Source organism: Dermacentor albipictus, chromosome 10, assembly GCF_038994185.2.
Source record: "Dermacentor albipictus isolate Rhodes 1998 colony chromosome 10, USDA_Dalb.pri_finalv2, whole genome shotgun sequence".
Taxonomy (NCBI): domain Eukaryota; kingdom Metazoa; phylum Arthropoda; class Arachnida; order Ixodida; family Ixodidae; genus Dermacentor; species Dermacentor albipictus.
Genome location: NC_091830.1, coordinates 48,022,493 through 48,037,610, shown reverse-complemented (window position 1 = coordinate 48,037,610; position 15,118 = coordinate 48,022,493). Strand labels below are relative to the sequence as shown.

General features: G+C 46.4%; 2 protein-coding genes across 3 annotated transcripts in view; one reads left to right on the top strand and one right to left on the bottom strand.

Annotated features, from left to right (window-relative positions):
• Positions 1 to 15,118, top strand: part of LOC139051035 (b(0,+)-type amino acid transporter 1-like) — a 228,778-nt gene that overhangs the window by 38,576 nt on the left and 175,084 nt on the right. The gene's annotated exons all lie outside the window — the stretch shown is intronic.
• The window catches only part of LOC139050679 (b(0,+)-type amino acid transporter 1-like), a 51,820-nt gene that overhangs the window by 6,550 nt on the left and 30,152 nt on the right, over positions 1 to 15,118 (bottom strand). For both annotated transcript variants that reach the window (XM_070527280.1, XM_070527281.1), the window contains 3 exons: positions 11,388 to 11,489; positions 9,013 to 9,270; positions 8,061 to 8,186 (listed from right to left, as the gene is read on the bottom strand). In XM_070527280.1, the coding sequence (XP_070383381.1) occupies positions 8,061 to 8,186; positions 9,013 to 9,270; positions 11,388 to 11,489 (486 nt within the window). The remainder of the gene's footprint in view (positions 1 to 8,060; positions 8,187 to 9,012; positions 9,271 to 11,387; positions 11,490 to 15,118) is intronic.

Here is a 15,118-nt window from a genome sequence, read left to right as displayed (position 1 = left end):
GTTACTGTAAACAGTTCTATAAAAGGGAGGCAGGACATGCACTTTATCACCATTGGTACCAGTCCGGTTGGAAATGCCTTTGATAATGAAATCCAGAGAAAAGACGGGGAATGCGGGAGATGGAAATTCAAGACGATGAGCAAAACGTGAACAAGGTGAATGCGAGATAATGAAAGTATTTCAGTTGTCAAACCATCTGAAGTAACTCTTCTATGCACTACAAATACTTATTGTTCCACGGTTTACATTCAGTGGTTCCACCGAATCTTTGCAACCTTAATTTGCTCACCATCATATGAGTCAATGAAGCGTGGCTATATCTTCAGACCACTTAATGCAGGCGGAGCGGTAGTAGTTCACCTTTCTGCTAGACAATTACTGTTTCGCTGTTTCCTTTTTCATGGTTGTTGTCACCCATTACATCGGCGTTCTTCCAAGGTAATGTTGACAAGGTTTTACCAAATTTAGCAATTTCTACAAATCTTGCTTCGACTCCATATCTGCAGGGATTCATGCGTGAAGTATACCACTGAGTTCGCTTTCTAGCAGTGAGGTTCTCAAATGAATACGCATTGTTTTTCTCGCGGAAGACTCTTTATAAAGGTCTAATTGATAAGCCTTTTCCACATCCGTTACACCGATCACTTTACATCAGCTACCTGGATATTACGTGCTTCCACGTGTCTCTAAAATGCCCTTTTCTCTACATTACAAACGCTAACTGTTGAAGCCTGGTTAACTAGGACAGACATGTTTGTATCTTCAGTTCGCTGTCGTCTCCATAATGTACAGGAAACTATAGATTACTGCTTTATTCGCCACAAGGACGTCATCTCGCTTTGGGACGTTCTCCAAAGGACATTTAGGCGCTGTCATGGCGTAGTCATCGTTGCGCCGTCGGCACCGAGTCGTCGCCGTGCATTCTTTGTCTTGCCGTCATGGTGTTGCCGGAGCAGCCCTTTCATGATCGCAATTCAATCTTTTCATAACAAGCCAACAAACACTGACACCAAAGACAACGTAGGGGAAATAACTTGTGTTTAATAAATGAAATAACGAAACGGTAAAGAAATGGAAATGAAAGGGAATGAAACAACAACTTGCCGCAGGTGAGGAACGATGGCACATACTTCGCATTTTCTCCCCTTCCCTTTCACATCCTTCCCTTTCTTCTCGCTTATGACATAACGAGGGTCTAGAATCCGGAAGCACTAATGCCTTCAGGTTGCATGAGTGGGTTCATTGACCCGTTGCCATCACCCAAAAAGTCCACGTTCTCGTGACGCCTGCGGCAGAAAGGATGTTCCATATCCGTCGCCAAGGCCTCTGAGTGGTTGCGCTGGCTAACACTGCCAGGGTTCTACTACGAAGCATAAACCCCCAAGAAAGCGCGCGAGGAAACGGCGCCGGGGTACCTCAATCGGTAGAACGTCGCACGCGAAATGCGAAGGTTGTGGGATCGTTCCCCAACTGCGGCAAGTTGTTTTTGCCTCCACTTTGATTTCCATTAGTTTATCGTTCCTATATTTCATTCATTAAGCACATGTAATTTCCGCTATGTAGTCTTTGGTGTCAGTGTTTGTTGGCTTCTTATGGTATAACTAATAAAAATCGGGCGCCTCCTTTAACCCTATTTCTTTAAGTTCATTACATCTTTGTGGTTCGAATGTCATCATACTGCCTTCGTCACAACATCGTCGTCTTACAGTTGTCGTGACACACTCATCGTCCTCCCATTGTCCTCGCGCCGTTGAGGCCACGCTGCCGTCGTTATACTGTCGTAATCATTCCATAGTGTCACCCCGTTGTCGAGCCATATTCATTGTTTCATTGGCAGAATTACATTGCCACCACTGCGTGCTTGTCCCGTTCTCGTCGCCATGCTTCGTCAGCAACTGCGGAACTAGCAGCGATTAATGTTGCATTGAAATACGTGCTAGAGGAGTTAATTACATCGAAGGTCGTCATCTTTACGGACTCCCGTGCTGCCCTTAGCAGTTTACAACGCAGTGAGCTTGATTGTCCACTTGTGCGCAGTCTTAATGACTCTGCGAGCAAAATTACATAACGTGGGGTATCTCTCGGTGCTCAATGGATACCTTCACACGTAGGAATCACCGGAAATGAAGAGGCTGATCGGCTCGCTTCAAGTTGCGTTCATAACAACTGTGACTGCCCGGAAATTTTGTGCAAGCTTGATGACGCTCGTCTGCTGATTCGTCGCCACCTACTCAAGCAGCATCCAGATCAGCGCGTCGCAAATGGAACGTTCCCGCCCCGTGTTCGTGGTCGAGGCTTGCCTCGTCGCGCTAGAGCACAACTGCTCAAGCTGAGGGTTGGTTGCGTGAACGCGCAGGAACGTTTATACAGACAAGGGCGTGCGGAAAGTCCATTGTGTACGTCTTGTGGCTGCTACGAGACACTTCAGCACCTTATACTTGAGTGTCCCGCTTTCAGTGCGCAGCGCATGTCGCTAGCGAGAAACTATCATCTCCTTGGCCTGCGGTGTGCGACACTCGAGGAATGTTTATACCCCAGTGGCTGTGCATCTAAACGTGATCAGGCCCATCGCGCCCTACTAACCTTTATAGAAGTAACTAACTTAGGTTCACGTTTGTAGCATGAACATTGAACATTCTGTAGTAGCGTGACCTTCAGTGACCGGCCCTACTGTGTGTGATCTGTACTGTGTTCTAAGGCTTCTTCCTTCGAAGATGGGAGGTGGCGGGTTCAAACACCTTATAGTGTATATTGTGAACCGACTAACGGTGAAACCGTGATTACGTGCAGCTTTACTTGGCGTCTCATCGTGGAGAACACAATTAGCCGCATAGCGAACTAGCCATGAATGTGGTTGATAATTGTGGAGGCTGTTGGACGCGGCGTCACTGTAATTCCGGATGCTGAGTTCTACTTTAGTCTTTAGATTTGTCCTGTTGCAGTGTCCTAGCGGTTGCTCTCCTTTCCTCTTTCCGTTTTCCTCCCCTCCTTCCTATCCTCTATTTCTGTGTTGCTGTCACCTCCCTTCAGAAGAGTAGGCAGGCGTTGTGCCCCTTCCAGTGGCAGTTGCCAGCCTGCCCCTCGCTTTCCCTTTCCTAATACGTGTGTATATGTGTATATGTGTTCAAAACAAATAATAATAATAATGCTTCCATGGTCATTGGCGACCCTGACAGAGCGTCATAGCAAAGTGAGCCGATCCCGGAAACAGTGTGTGTCACATATGCCATGTAAATGCGATCTCATGAGGACAAGAACAAGTTATAAATGAAGGTACCGTAGCAATGTGGCATGTCGATACAGTGCTTGAAAGCCAATGGCATTAATTTTGACAATGGTCTCGAAATGCGTTCTGCAAGAATATTTTTGTATAAATCAACATTTAGGTCGCGAGTTACAATGCTGTTGCCGTGGTAATGGCATCTCGCGTTTCACGCCAGATGAGACGCCTTCAAGGTCCCACGTGGCGATTATCAAGCACATATGCCACAAATTCTACTACAAGTGATGTTTCACCGAATACGTTATTATCGGCGTATCCTCCACATGGGTTTATGCAATATTTGGGACTTATCTGTATCATTATCACGGACGCCTTCCTCGTGCCACCGACACTATTTTCACGAGCATGACAACGAAGAATTGCGCTCAAACGGAGCTTCATATTAATCAAAACAATTTTTGTAAGATGCACGTAGGAAGCGTGTTCATAACAGGAATCTTGTCTATGCTGGCCATATTGAAAAGTATTACAAATGTGGTGCCCCAGCACACAAACGGGAATTATCGGCATGTATCACGTAACAACCGGCTCTGACTTGCCCTTGTTTCTTACAGTCCAATCTCCGGCTGGGGCACGCAAATAGAAACACAACGTAATCAATGCCACTGTAATTGAGCGGGCATTGTTTTCTATTGTGCAACAAAATGCGTCCATTGCTTGCAGACAAATGTCAATGCAGGCACAAGAGGACGAGGAGGGAAGAGAAAAGTAGAAGGCAGGGAGGTTAACCAGAATAACGTCCGGTTGGCTACCCTACACCGGGGGAATGGGAAAGGGGAAAGCAAATATCACAGGGAGAGAGAGGAGGGAAGGAAAGAAGGAAATTGCGGCGAGTTCGCTGACGCGTGTGGTCTTACCGAAATTCCATTAATAGTCACAGATGGTCGCACAAACCCGTCGTCCTTAAGAAACACAAAAGCGCCTTCACCGCTTTATGGGCCGACGGGCGATGCGGGCGGTGTTCCAGCAGCACTTCCACAGAAAGCGGCTGATTGTCCAGTTTTTGGAAAGCTTTGACAAGTTCTTGTCTCTCTGGGGCACATGTGGGACAGTGGCACAGCAGGTAGGTGGTCGATATTTTCTTCGGTGCCACAGACCTCGCATGCTGCTCTGTCAGTCACTCCAATTAATGTAGACTATGCCATTGTGAAGGCCACTTTTAACCAAAGGCGGCAAAGAAGCGCAGTTTCACGTCCAGGAAGTCCGAGTGGAGGTCGGAGTTGCAGGGAGGGGTTTAGTCGATGCAGTCGCGTAAGTCATAAGTTTAGCGAGTTCCACTCGGTCACTGTGAGACTGCGTGCCAGGTGTCTATGCTGCCTTGCAGCGTCAGTCCTCGAAAGCGGAATTGGAACGCTGTACTCTTCTTGATGTACTGTGTGGGCAGCGTTATCGGCAGAATCATTGCCACTGATGCCACAGTGACCAGGTACCCATTGAAAAACGACCTCGTGACCTTTTTGTTGGACATCATGGTAATGTTTCACGACTTCGTATGTCAATTGGTCATGACATCCATGTCGGAGAACTGAATGCGTGCACTCTAATGCCGGTTTTGAATCGCAGAACACAGCCCATTTTCTAGGTCTTTCAGAATCAATTAATTCTACTGCTCGACGCAGGGCCGTTAGTTCTGCCGCCGTTGAGATCATGACATGCGATGTCTTGAACCGCAGTGTCATTCCTCGCGTTGGTATAACCACGGCACCAGAAGAACTGCATGACGTAGTCGATCCATCGGTATAGATGTGCACGTGATTGCTGTACTTTTCATGCAGAAGTAAGCTCAGCTGTTTTAGAGCTGGGGCCGGTAGATCTGTCATCTTCTGTAGTCCCGGAATCGTTTTATGTACTGAATCGTTATATGTATGTATATATAATATGCATATGAATCGTTATATGTATGTATATATACACCACGGAGGAAACGCTGGCTTGGCCGCAGGTGCGTACCCTGATGTAAACGACGCACGATGTGCACTGACAATACCGCTAAATGTCGAGCAACGCCTTGCAGCAGTGGGGCTCGCCAAGTGTTGGGAAGGGGACCTAGCATAACGCCTGAGATGCATACGCATTGTCTCAACGGTAATGTGCGTCGTGATTGGGTAATCCTGCGCAAGGGCAATGGTTTCAGCCGTTGATGCACTGCGTGGTAAGTCAAGACATATCTTAAGGGCTTGGGTTTGAATACTCTGAATCATACGCAGGTTAGTCTCGCAGGTATTGGATATGACAGGCAGGCTGTATCGCAGGAATCCAACGAACAACGCCACGTACAGCTGTAACATAGCGTGTATAGATACTCCCCCACTTCTTCCTGCAAGGAACCTGAACAGGTGACAGATAGCAGTCAGCCGCTTTTCCCAAGAGGGCCAGCCGTTAAACCAGGCACGTGCGCAGTATTTCTTTCGGGGGGGGGGGGGGGGCGCCCAAGGTAACTTCTATGCAAATAAGGGGGGGTACTTTACTATTACAAATGTGAATAACATCCGCCATTCGCCATAAAAACGCGTAAACCCACAAAAGAGAAGTGAAATAGGGTGTATTTTACAGGTACGCCCCGTGCGATACACCTCTCCTTTACTTGGCAATCAAGAAACTACGTCAAATGGACTTTCATATAAAAGAAGCTCAGGAAGAACACTGCGAAGAACAAGTAAAGAAGCCAAAGTGTAAAATAAAGATTACTTTAGTAGAATACAACTTAAAGAAAGCAGCTGTTGGCAACCAAGGCACACAAGTTCTGCGGGGTTGTGTTACTTCGCCAGCCAATCACAGAAGCAAAGAAAATTGTCGTCATGCGGCCTTGTCAAAATGTCGTCGTACTTCGTACCTCCGGAGCGTTTGCTGTTCTTGAAGAGTCTTTTCATCGGCGGAAGCAATGACTGTGCAACAGACATGGAGAAAGTGCATGGAGCCTGAGCATTTCACTCTTCAAAACTCTGCGGCGCTGCTCGCTTCACTGCTGAACCAGTTTTACTCATGAAACTTCACTGCCAACTAAACAAAACTTGACAATATAGACTTGCAGCAAAGCAAGCATGTTATTTAAGTTTAATAAGAAATTAGGATTTCGGCCATTCCACTATAATAGGCGAGGCGAAAGGTATAAAATTACGCGCTAATAATTTCACTTTTCTGGTTACCGCCTTATTTGGGTAAGAGAAAAAGTTTGAAGTACGAAATATTTGCAGCCTCCCGGAGGATCAGTGGCTGGCGGTTATGAGGGCGTCGGCGGGGCTTCACTGCTGACTTATTTTGTGTCCGACTATAGCAGCGTTTTTTTAAATTAGCTCTGGAATAACTATAAAGAAATATTTATTTGCGGAGCCGTCAGAGTTCTTTTGGATCCTTCGTTTATGCTCTACCAAGTTAAGTGCCGCAAACGACTCCCATTGTTATTTGAGAAGTTAGGTAACGATGCGTGGCTGCCAGTCCAGTACAACCTCGTAGGGCGCAGGAAGCTGCGATTCTCGACGTACTGCACCCACCACGGAAGCTTAGAAAGACACTCACATAAGCACAGCAGAGAAGTGACTACGTCAGGCAGCTCGACTGATAACTGTAGAAGCGTCATTAAAAGCACACGGAATTGTTCTCCACTTCCGGCGGCGTTTCTCTACTTCCTGTTTAAATAAAAAGATGTTGATCTATAAATACTTTCATAAAGAACGGTTACATTTGTTTCGCTTTTTCTTCCTGTTTGGCTGTTGCCTCGGTTGCCGACAATGGATTCCTTAGAAGATCGCCTAATTTCTCAACGCCTTGTGACTCTTGTTTCCAGTTGGCAATTTTGCACGAAAAGTGCTCTACAATTAGACAAAAGCCAGAAGATGCAACGGATGACATTCATGTTGCTTATGGACTTAGCGGTTATTGCAGGGTTTTATGATGGACGCTGTTTCAAATTATTTTATTTTTCACCTTATCTAACCAATATTGCGGGTATGTGGTTCCAAGAATCTGTCAGCGTCGCGGCGAGCTGTTACTCGAGGAAATAATGTAGCAAAAGGAAACGTTAAACGCAATAGGCGTTTTCTCTGGCCGCAACTCGTTCCACGTGCATACAGACCAGCTGACCACGAACCAAACCCCTTTCTTGATGCCTGGATCAGTCTAAACGAAGAAAGTTGCACTAACGAAGCAACAGCAAAGCGCGTGACCGTCGAAAAGATGGTGACAACTGAATGCATATTGAGTTAATCGCGTGGGCACCGAATCGATGAGGAAACTGGACTTCACATCCCAAAAGATCCCGATAACTACCCCCATCCAAAAGGAGGGAAAAAGGCAGCAAAATGTTGACCGACGAATTGCTGTCAAGTTTCAACATTGATTTGCGGCTCTATAGCAATCTGAGTGAGAACTGGTGGCATCGGCGGGGAGGGTGGGGGGTGGGTATTTGTCTTAATTTCGGGGGGAGCCCGTGCCCCCCCCCCGGCCCCCCCCCCCCCGGGCCCCCCCTTGGGTTCCTGCCTGATTTAAACAATGCGTGAAAATGCACTGGCACCACCAATGGGAGGCAAACTGCGGCAAGAACGGGCCAGTGTTTAAGACGTGATAAAATGACATATATTGTCAACATTGGCAATAGTAAGGCATTAGGCGACCTTGTGCTTCCTGTTAAAACTTGCGGACGCTGATTACTGTGTCCTTTCGATTAGCACTTCCACAGATTAGATTCTACAAAGTGAGTACGCTAAGGAGAGGAAAGAGCTATCGCAGTACCACAGCAACGGATCCAGCAAGAAAGTGACATTTTATAACCTCTACTCACCTCTTAGGGAGCATATGGCGCCGGTGACAATTATTGCAAGTAGAATCGCGATTTTCACGACGAACAAGACGTTCTGAACTTTCATGGACGTCTTCAGAGAGAAGCTGTTCACTGCGGCTGAGAGCTCTGCAAGATAAAATCACAGTAGTAAAGCATAGTGCAACATTATAGTATTTTAAGACAAAATGTTTATATGCCAAGTCGCGCAGAAGATTTGGTGAGCGTCTGACGTTAACATTCGATGGAAAAAGAAAACACGTCACCGAGCGATGACGTCACGTTTCTTGCGCTGGACCTGCTGCTGCTGCCGCTGCGAAATCTTATGGTGAACAGCCGCGGTGGCAGACAGTGGCTAAAAACCCTAAAATATCCTAAAAAGTGAGTTCGCCTAATTCGAAAACTGAGTTGACACACGTTCGATTCCGACCTGGCCCCCTCCAAAACTCCAAAGTTAACTTGGCTAGGGGCCAGGAACTGCTGGACGCATATGGGACCTGAGAAGAAGGTTCCACCCCATCTGGTGCCAGCGCGCACCAACCATCACTAAGGGCTCAGTACGAAAATTGATTCTCTCTTGCCCACCCTGTAAATTTGGGTGGCCCACCATCAAAATTGACTAAGCCCGATTCGAAAATTGAGTTGACCCACATAGAAAACCAACCTGGCCCACTCCCAAATTTGGCTTGTTCAACCCACAAAATATGGCTGGTCCACACTCAAAAGTGACTGTCCAATGCAAGCGCATGAGCAAGTGAAAAGCATCACGCGAAAGAGTGAGAATGCTTTCGCATGCAATGCACATAACGAGACTTATGGGCCTCTCAGTTTTTTTAAACAGCATACTACATTTCTACGCAAATAAAGATGACAAGGTTAAAGATATGTGTGCAACAGCAGCTTGTTTAGGCACACGTAAGCGGTCAGTATTTTTACACCGATTCATATCACTTACCGATCACGACCACAGTTAGTAAAGCTGTAACGGCGTGCGGTGGCGTGCAACTGCCGTACACCAAACTGAGGGCGTAGCTTGTGAAAGCGAGCCCGTGTATAGCGACGGCAGCTGGGTCCAAGAGAACGAAGCTCCAGGCGAACAGGAATGGCAGCACGTCGCCCAATTTTCCCAGGGATTTCGCTCCAACGCTTACGAATTCGTAGGGCCCTCCAGCGGATGGCAACATTGTGCCCAGTTCGGCGATGCAAAGACCATCTGCAAATCAAGGTTCATAGGGAAGTTGCCGCAAAACGGCACATCGACATACAGTGATTAACCGGTGATTAATACTAAGTTCGTAAGGACTGAACCAGCAAAATGTGGGAAATTAATTGTCAAAAGTTTGAATGATCATGTTCAAGTGAGCACTGGAAATAAAAATAGAAGAACGTGAGGTCATGCATCCATCGGCCAGTGCTCCCCAAAGCTCTGCTTATGTGCAAATTTTCTGACAGTCCTTACGTCCCTGTCCAGCAATATACGAATAATTGTTAACGACGCTAGAAGCAAGGCTCGAATCCTTTCGTCTTTCGCATGGTTTTCGCACGATAGCCAAATCTGCGCCAACGCCTGGCTCGGGTGGTTATCAGCCTTGTTACAGCTAAATATTTCTTGCTGCTCAAATTCAAATCTTTATTCATGTGACCGCAAAAACAAAGGCGCGAAAATTTCTGCAATGTTGAATCAATGGGCGTTCTTGAGTGTTTCAAGTGCATCTACCATTTCACGGGAAACGATGCCCTTGTTCGGCTCAAACACAACGAAAGCCGTCAAACAAACGCGGGACAATAGCCGCAGTGCGTGATATGTAGATGGTCGCAATAGTATGCAGAGATAAGTTCTTCCAGTTACCATGAAGGAGTAAAAAACAAATCACGGGTTATTCTTATGCGAATAAGTTCACGTAGTTCACAATCTTGGCACGAAACCGCCAATTACTTTTAAGTTGCTGACATTGAATAATAACTAAAAGTACTTATCTAACTTTAACTGAAGTTTTTATTGTCACATTTTGTTAAAACGATTGTAGAAAATGCTAAGTCACGTGAAAATGACGGTTTCCAGCAAGGTACATATCTCGTGTTTACTTCTTCCGGCGAAGAAAGAAAGGTCGCGAGATATGAAAGATTTCACGTGGCGGCTCACTCGTACGCAAAAAATAGCAGCTCCATGAAACAGCGAAAGTGGGAAAACAAGCTGTTGTTTTCTTACTGGGCCAAGCGGCGGCGATAAAAGCACGTGTCTTCTGCACATGACACGCACGAAAATCTCCGAACGAATATTGCTTATCAAGATCAAGGAAATGCGCTGCCCCTGACCGACTAGCCCGAGATAAGAGCTTGCTGTCCCACAGAGAATATTTTATGGCGCTGACATTCCATGCGCACGGGTGTGCAGTCACAAGAAATGTTTTCGTATTTCACGGGCTTTCTTTATTTGCCGGGAAACGTAAGCACCCGATGTGTACTCTCTTGCTGCAAAAAGTATTTTGACGTTTGTTCTGTAGAACCGTCGAATTGACATCTTGAGAATTAGAGCCAGAAATAAAATTTTAGATTCTTAGTTTTCTATTAATTATTGAGATGTGATTTATGATGGCAATAAGAATTTAATAATTAGAGCTAAAATTTACTGAATGTTATTCAAAACCTTTTGTGAACACGCACTTGGTTTTAATCAACTAATATTATCCCTGTTTTCTTAAATCTGGAATCCAAAATACACTTCCTGCGGTAGTAAATCATCATCATCATCAGCCTGGTTACGCCCGCTGCAGGGCAAAGGCCTCTCCCATACTTCTCCAGCAACCCGGGCGTGTACTAATTGTGGCCATGCCGTCCCTGCAAACTTCTTAATCTCATCCGCTCACCAAACTTTCTGCCGCCCCCTGCTACGCTTCCCCTCCCTTGGAATCCATTCTGTAACCCTTAATGACCATCGGTTATCTTCCCTCCTCATTACATGTCCTGCCCACGCCTCATTTATTTTTTTTTTTGATTTCAACTAAGATGTCATTAACTCGCGTTTGTTCCCTCACCCAATCTGCTCTTTTCTTATACCTTAACGTTACACCTATCATTCTTCTTTCCATAGCTCGTTGCGTCGTCCTCAATTTGAGTAGAACCCCTTTCGTAAGCCTCCAGGTTTATGCCCCGTTGGTGAGTACTGGTAAGACACAGCTATTATACACTTGCGGTAGTAAAACGTGGTACGTAATTAAAGGCGGCAAGTGTATGTCCTAAGTAAACTTCCATATCAAAGACACAATTCCCGTTGCAGTGAATCGTGGTAGGCAATTGAAGTCACGAAGTTTGTGCATTTAGTAAACTCACGAATGAAAGACGCAATTCCGGCAGCAATCCATACCAAGAGATCGGCGCCTACGGATCCAGCGTCCATAAAGACAATGCTTGGAGTGATGAAAATTCCAGCGCCTGCAGTGTTGCGCAAAATAATAAAACTGCTTTAGATCACAAGGAAGCCTATCTTGTGGCCTTCGTAACAATCGATAAAATTGCTGCTCCAATATTAAAAAAAAATTCAGCGCAAGAGTGGCCTCCTAGAAGTTGCATCGTAAAGGTCTATTAAAAGCGGAGTCGCGCATCTACTAGACATGTCATTGATCACATTGGGGCTACAGTATGTAATTACTGCCTTAAATGTTTACAGCGTGAGCTGTTAAGGGCTCATTCCGATAGCCATTTCGGTTGGCGGTATCCGCCGCTGTCTCCGTCTGTCGCAGCTATCGCAGCGAATGAGGAAAGCAAATACCCAATTACTGCAGGGATCGAAGCCGGGGGCGCTAAGCGGCGGTTAGCAGCTCTATCACTGAGCCATCGGAAGAGTACAAATGAAGCCGTGAAGGGTGACATGGGCTGGACAAGTTTTGAAGGCAGATATTTTCAGAGTAACATTGATTATGAAGACCTATATTAGAATGTTGAAGAAAGTAAATGGCCTGGGAGAGTGTTGAGGTACTTGTACAGAAAAAAAATATTGATTCATAGTGGGGGAAAAGAACTCCACTATGAATCCATACCATACCGCTCCACACGTGAGCTCTATGGTTAGCAACCTGGCAACGAAGAACGTTAAGCGGAAAGTCAAAGAAGGAAGGAAAACTGGAGAAGGAAAGGCAGGGACGTTAACCAGTTTAGCTCAACCGGTTTGCTACCCTACACATGGGAGCGGGATTGGGGAGATGAAAGATCGGGAGAAGAGAGAGAGAGAGCACATAGCACAGCACACACATCGTCAGTTACCGTCCGTCACTCTTGCGTGGCACGTGACATCACTGTCACAGCTGCTTGTCTTTCAGAAACCGAAGTAGTCCCTCCGTCGCCTTCAGCTGCAATGTCTTCTCTTGGCGACATGTGAAAATCGTTTCAAGTGACAATGGTCTACTGTCAAGGTACGCTATAAGGGACGCCAGGGACTGTCTTTAGACATCATATTCAGGACAGGGACCCAGAATGCGTTCCAGCCTCTCCTCGCAAAGACAGGCATTGCAGAGACCTTTGTCGGCCATTTCAATGTGAAATAAGTAAGATTTCGTGAATTGCCACCTTTAGCCATTAGCGATAAAGCAGAGTGGCATCTCTTCGGCGAAGTCCAGTTGGCATACAGAGATGCATCAAAGAGGGCGGGTGGTATTGACGATTGCTCCGATTTGTCTGGATGCTTGGTGTGCACCATATAGAGAGCGTCATCTCCTGTGAAAGCACTCGAAGTGTACTGGCTGCGTAGGACTGTGAAAGTGGTATGGCCTCTTCCTGTGCGTCTGAAAGAGCTGCCAGAGCGGCATTATCGGCGTCTTCGTTTCCTATGACGCCGCAGTGACTTCGCAGCCACTGAAACGTCACGTAGTGTCATTTCTCAAGTGATGTATGGAGTAGGCATCTACTATCGAATACGAGCTGTTCGTATGGCCCGCGACGCAGAGCTGATAGCACAAATTATAAGGCTGTCTTTGAGTCACTAAAGATTGACCATTGTCGAGATGATTCCCGATTGACCAAGCAAAGTGCAGCGCGAAGAGCAGCTAGTTCCGCAGATGTCGATGTCGTTGGGTGGTCACTCCTAAAGCTGATGGTAATAGCTCTTGCTGGGACAACCGCAGCACCGGACGAACACTGCATGTTTGTGGAACCATCAGCATAAATATATACACTGTCCGCATACCTATCGCGCAGAAGAAGCAGATACAGTTGTTTCAGCACAGGCGACTACAGCTCACACTTTTTCCCAATTACTGGTACACTGAGATGTACTGTGGGGCTGAGAAGATACCAAGGGGGTATCGATAACTTAGATGCAGCGTCAAAGCCCGAGGGAAGTTTGTCGTTATACTTCACGATAGTTTTAGAGAACGATGCTTGGTGCCTGTCTGAAGGTAGTGTTGCAAGATGGTGATAGGGTGCACCTGCAAGATGTCTGATGTGCGTTCTCAGGGCTTCCACCGTAATGGGAGTTTGCACTGCATGGTCCCGAGTGATCGCGGTGGTTGCATCTGTTTACGTGCATCTGGGCAAACCAAGGCAAACTCTGAGTGCTTGCGCTTGTGCTGCCTGCAGAACACGAATATTTGTCGTGCAGGTGTTGTTCAGTGCAGGTAGGCTATATCTTAAAAAAACGAGAAAGAGAGTTCTGTACAGTTTCAGCATTGCGTCTTCTGACATCCCCCACGTTTTCCCTGTCAAGTACTTAAACAACTGGGAAGTTGCTGTCAGGCGCTGTTTCATGTAGGCCACGTGCGGGCTCCAACAGAGTTCTCGGTCAATAATTACGCCAAGAAATGTTTGGGTTCCGACATAGCAAATGGTCCGCCCATTGATTGAGATGACATAAGGCGTCATTGGTTTGCGAGTAAACGCCACTAGTGCGCAATTTTTGTGATATGCTGAGACCTTGTTTACACAAGTAGCTCGCTGTCAAAGTTGCCACTCTTTGAAGCCGCGCACCTATCTGAGGACGTGTGACTGCCGAAGTCCAGACACAGATGTCGTCTGCGTATATTGGAATCTTGATAGTGGTTGGCAAGTATTCAGCAAGTCCAACAAGAGCGAGGTTGAATAGCTTCGGGCTGAGAGCACCACCTTGAGGAACACCCATGCTGGTATAGCGTCGCATAGTTGGGCCATCGTCAGTTAACACAAAGAATGATCTTGCAGATAGGTAACTTGCAATCCACAAAAAGACTCGACCACCTGCGCCAACCGTCGCAAGAACGTCAAGAATGGGCTCGTGTAATACGTTATCGTATGCGCCTTTCACATCTAAGAATAAAGCTGCAGATAAACGCTTACGGGACTTTTCGTGCTGGACATTTGAAACAAGATCAACTACATTGTCGATGGAAGAGCGGTCCCATCGGAAACCAGCCATGGAATTAGTACAAATCTTGTAGTGTTCAAGGTACCATTCCAGGCAGCCAAGAATCATCCATTTCATTACCTTTCCTACACAGCTGGCCATCGCTCTTGGGCGGTAAAAGGTAAGCAAGCTATAGTGGGGTTTTGCCCTTTTTCATGAGTGGCACCAGGCGACACTTTCCATCAGTCAGGAACATTTCTCTCCTGCTATGAGGAGCTGTAAAGACTCAACAATTCTCTCCGTGCGGATTCTTCGAGATAGCACAAGGCTCAGTATGATATACCATCTGGACCCGGAGATGACGAGCGCCTGCAGAGAGCTAGCGGAAAGCCAGAGACTGAGGTGATCTCATGGGTGGCGGCAATGGAAAAGAAGCCTGCTATCACTAACTACTTAAGAGGAAAAAACGAAATCAAGAACGAAACACTTTTTTATAACTCAAGGTGAAGTTTATTACATTTCGAAGCGAGATCACTAGGGCTTAGAACAAGCACTTATAACGCGAGTTATAAGATAGAAGAAGCATGTGCTTGCTGCGGTAACACTAGAGAAATGATGGCGATTGTTTCATTAGATGGTGAAGATGTCTGCCCAGCGATCGATTTACGCATCTCTGGCCTCCTTGAAACCCTTGGGGTCAGCGAGAGCAGGGGGAAAGTAAACATGTCCGCTCTATAGAGAAATAAGCGGC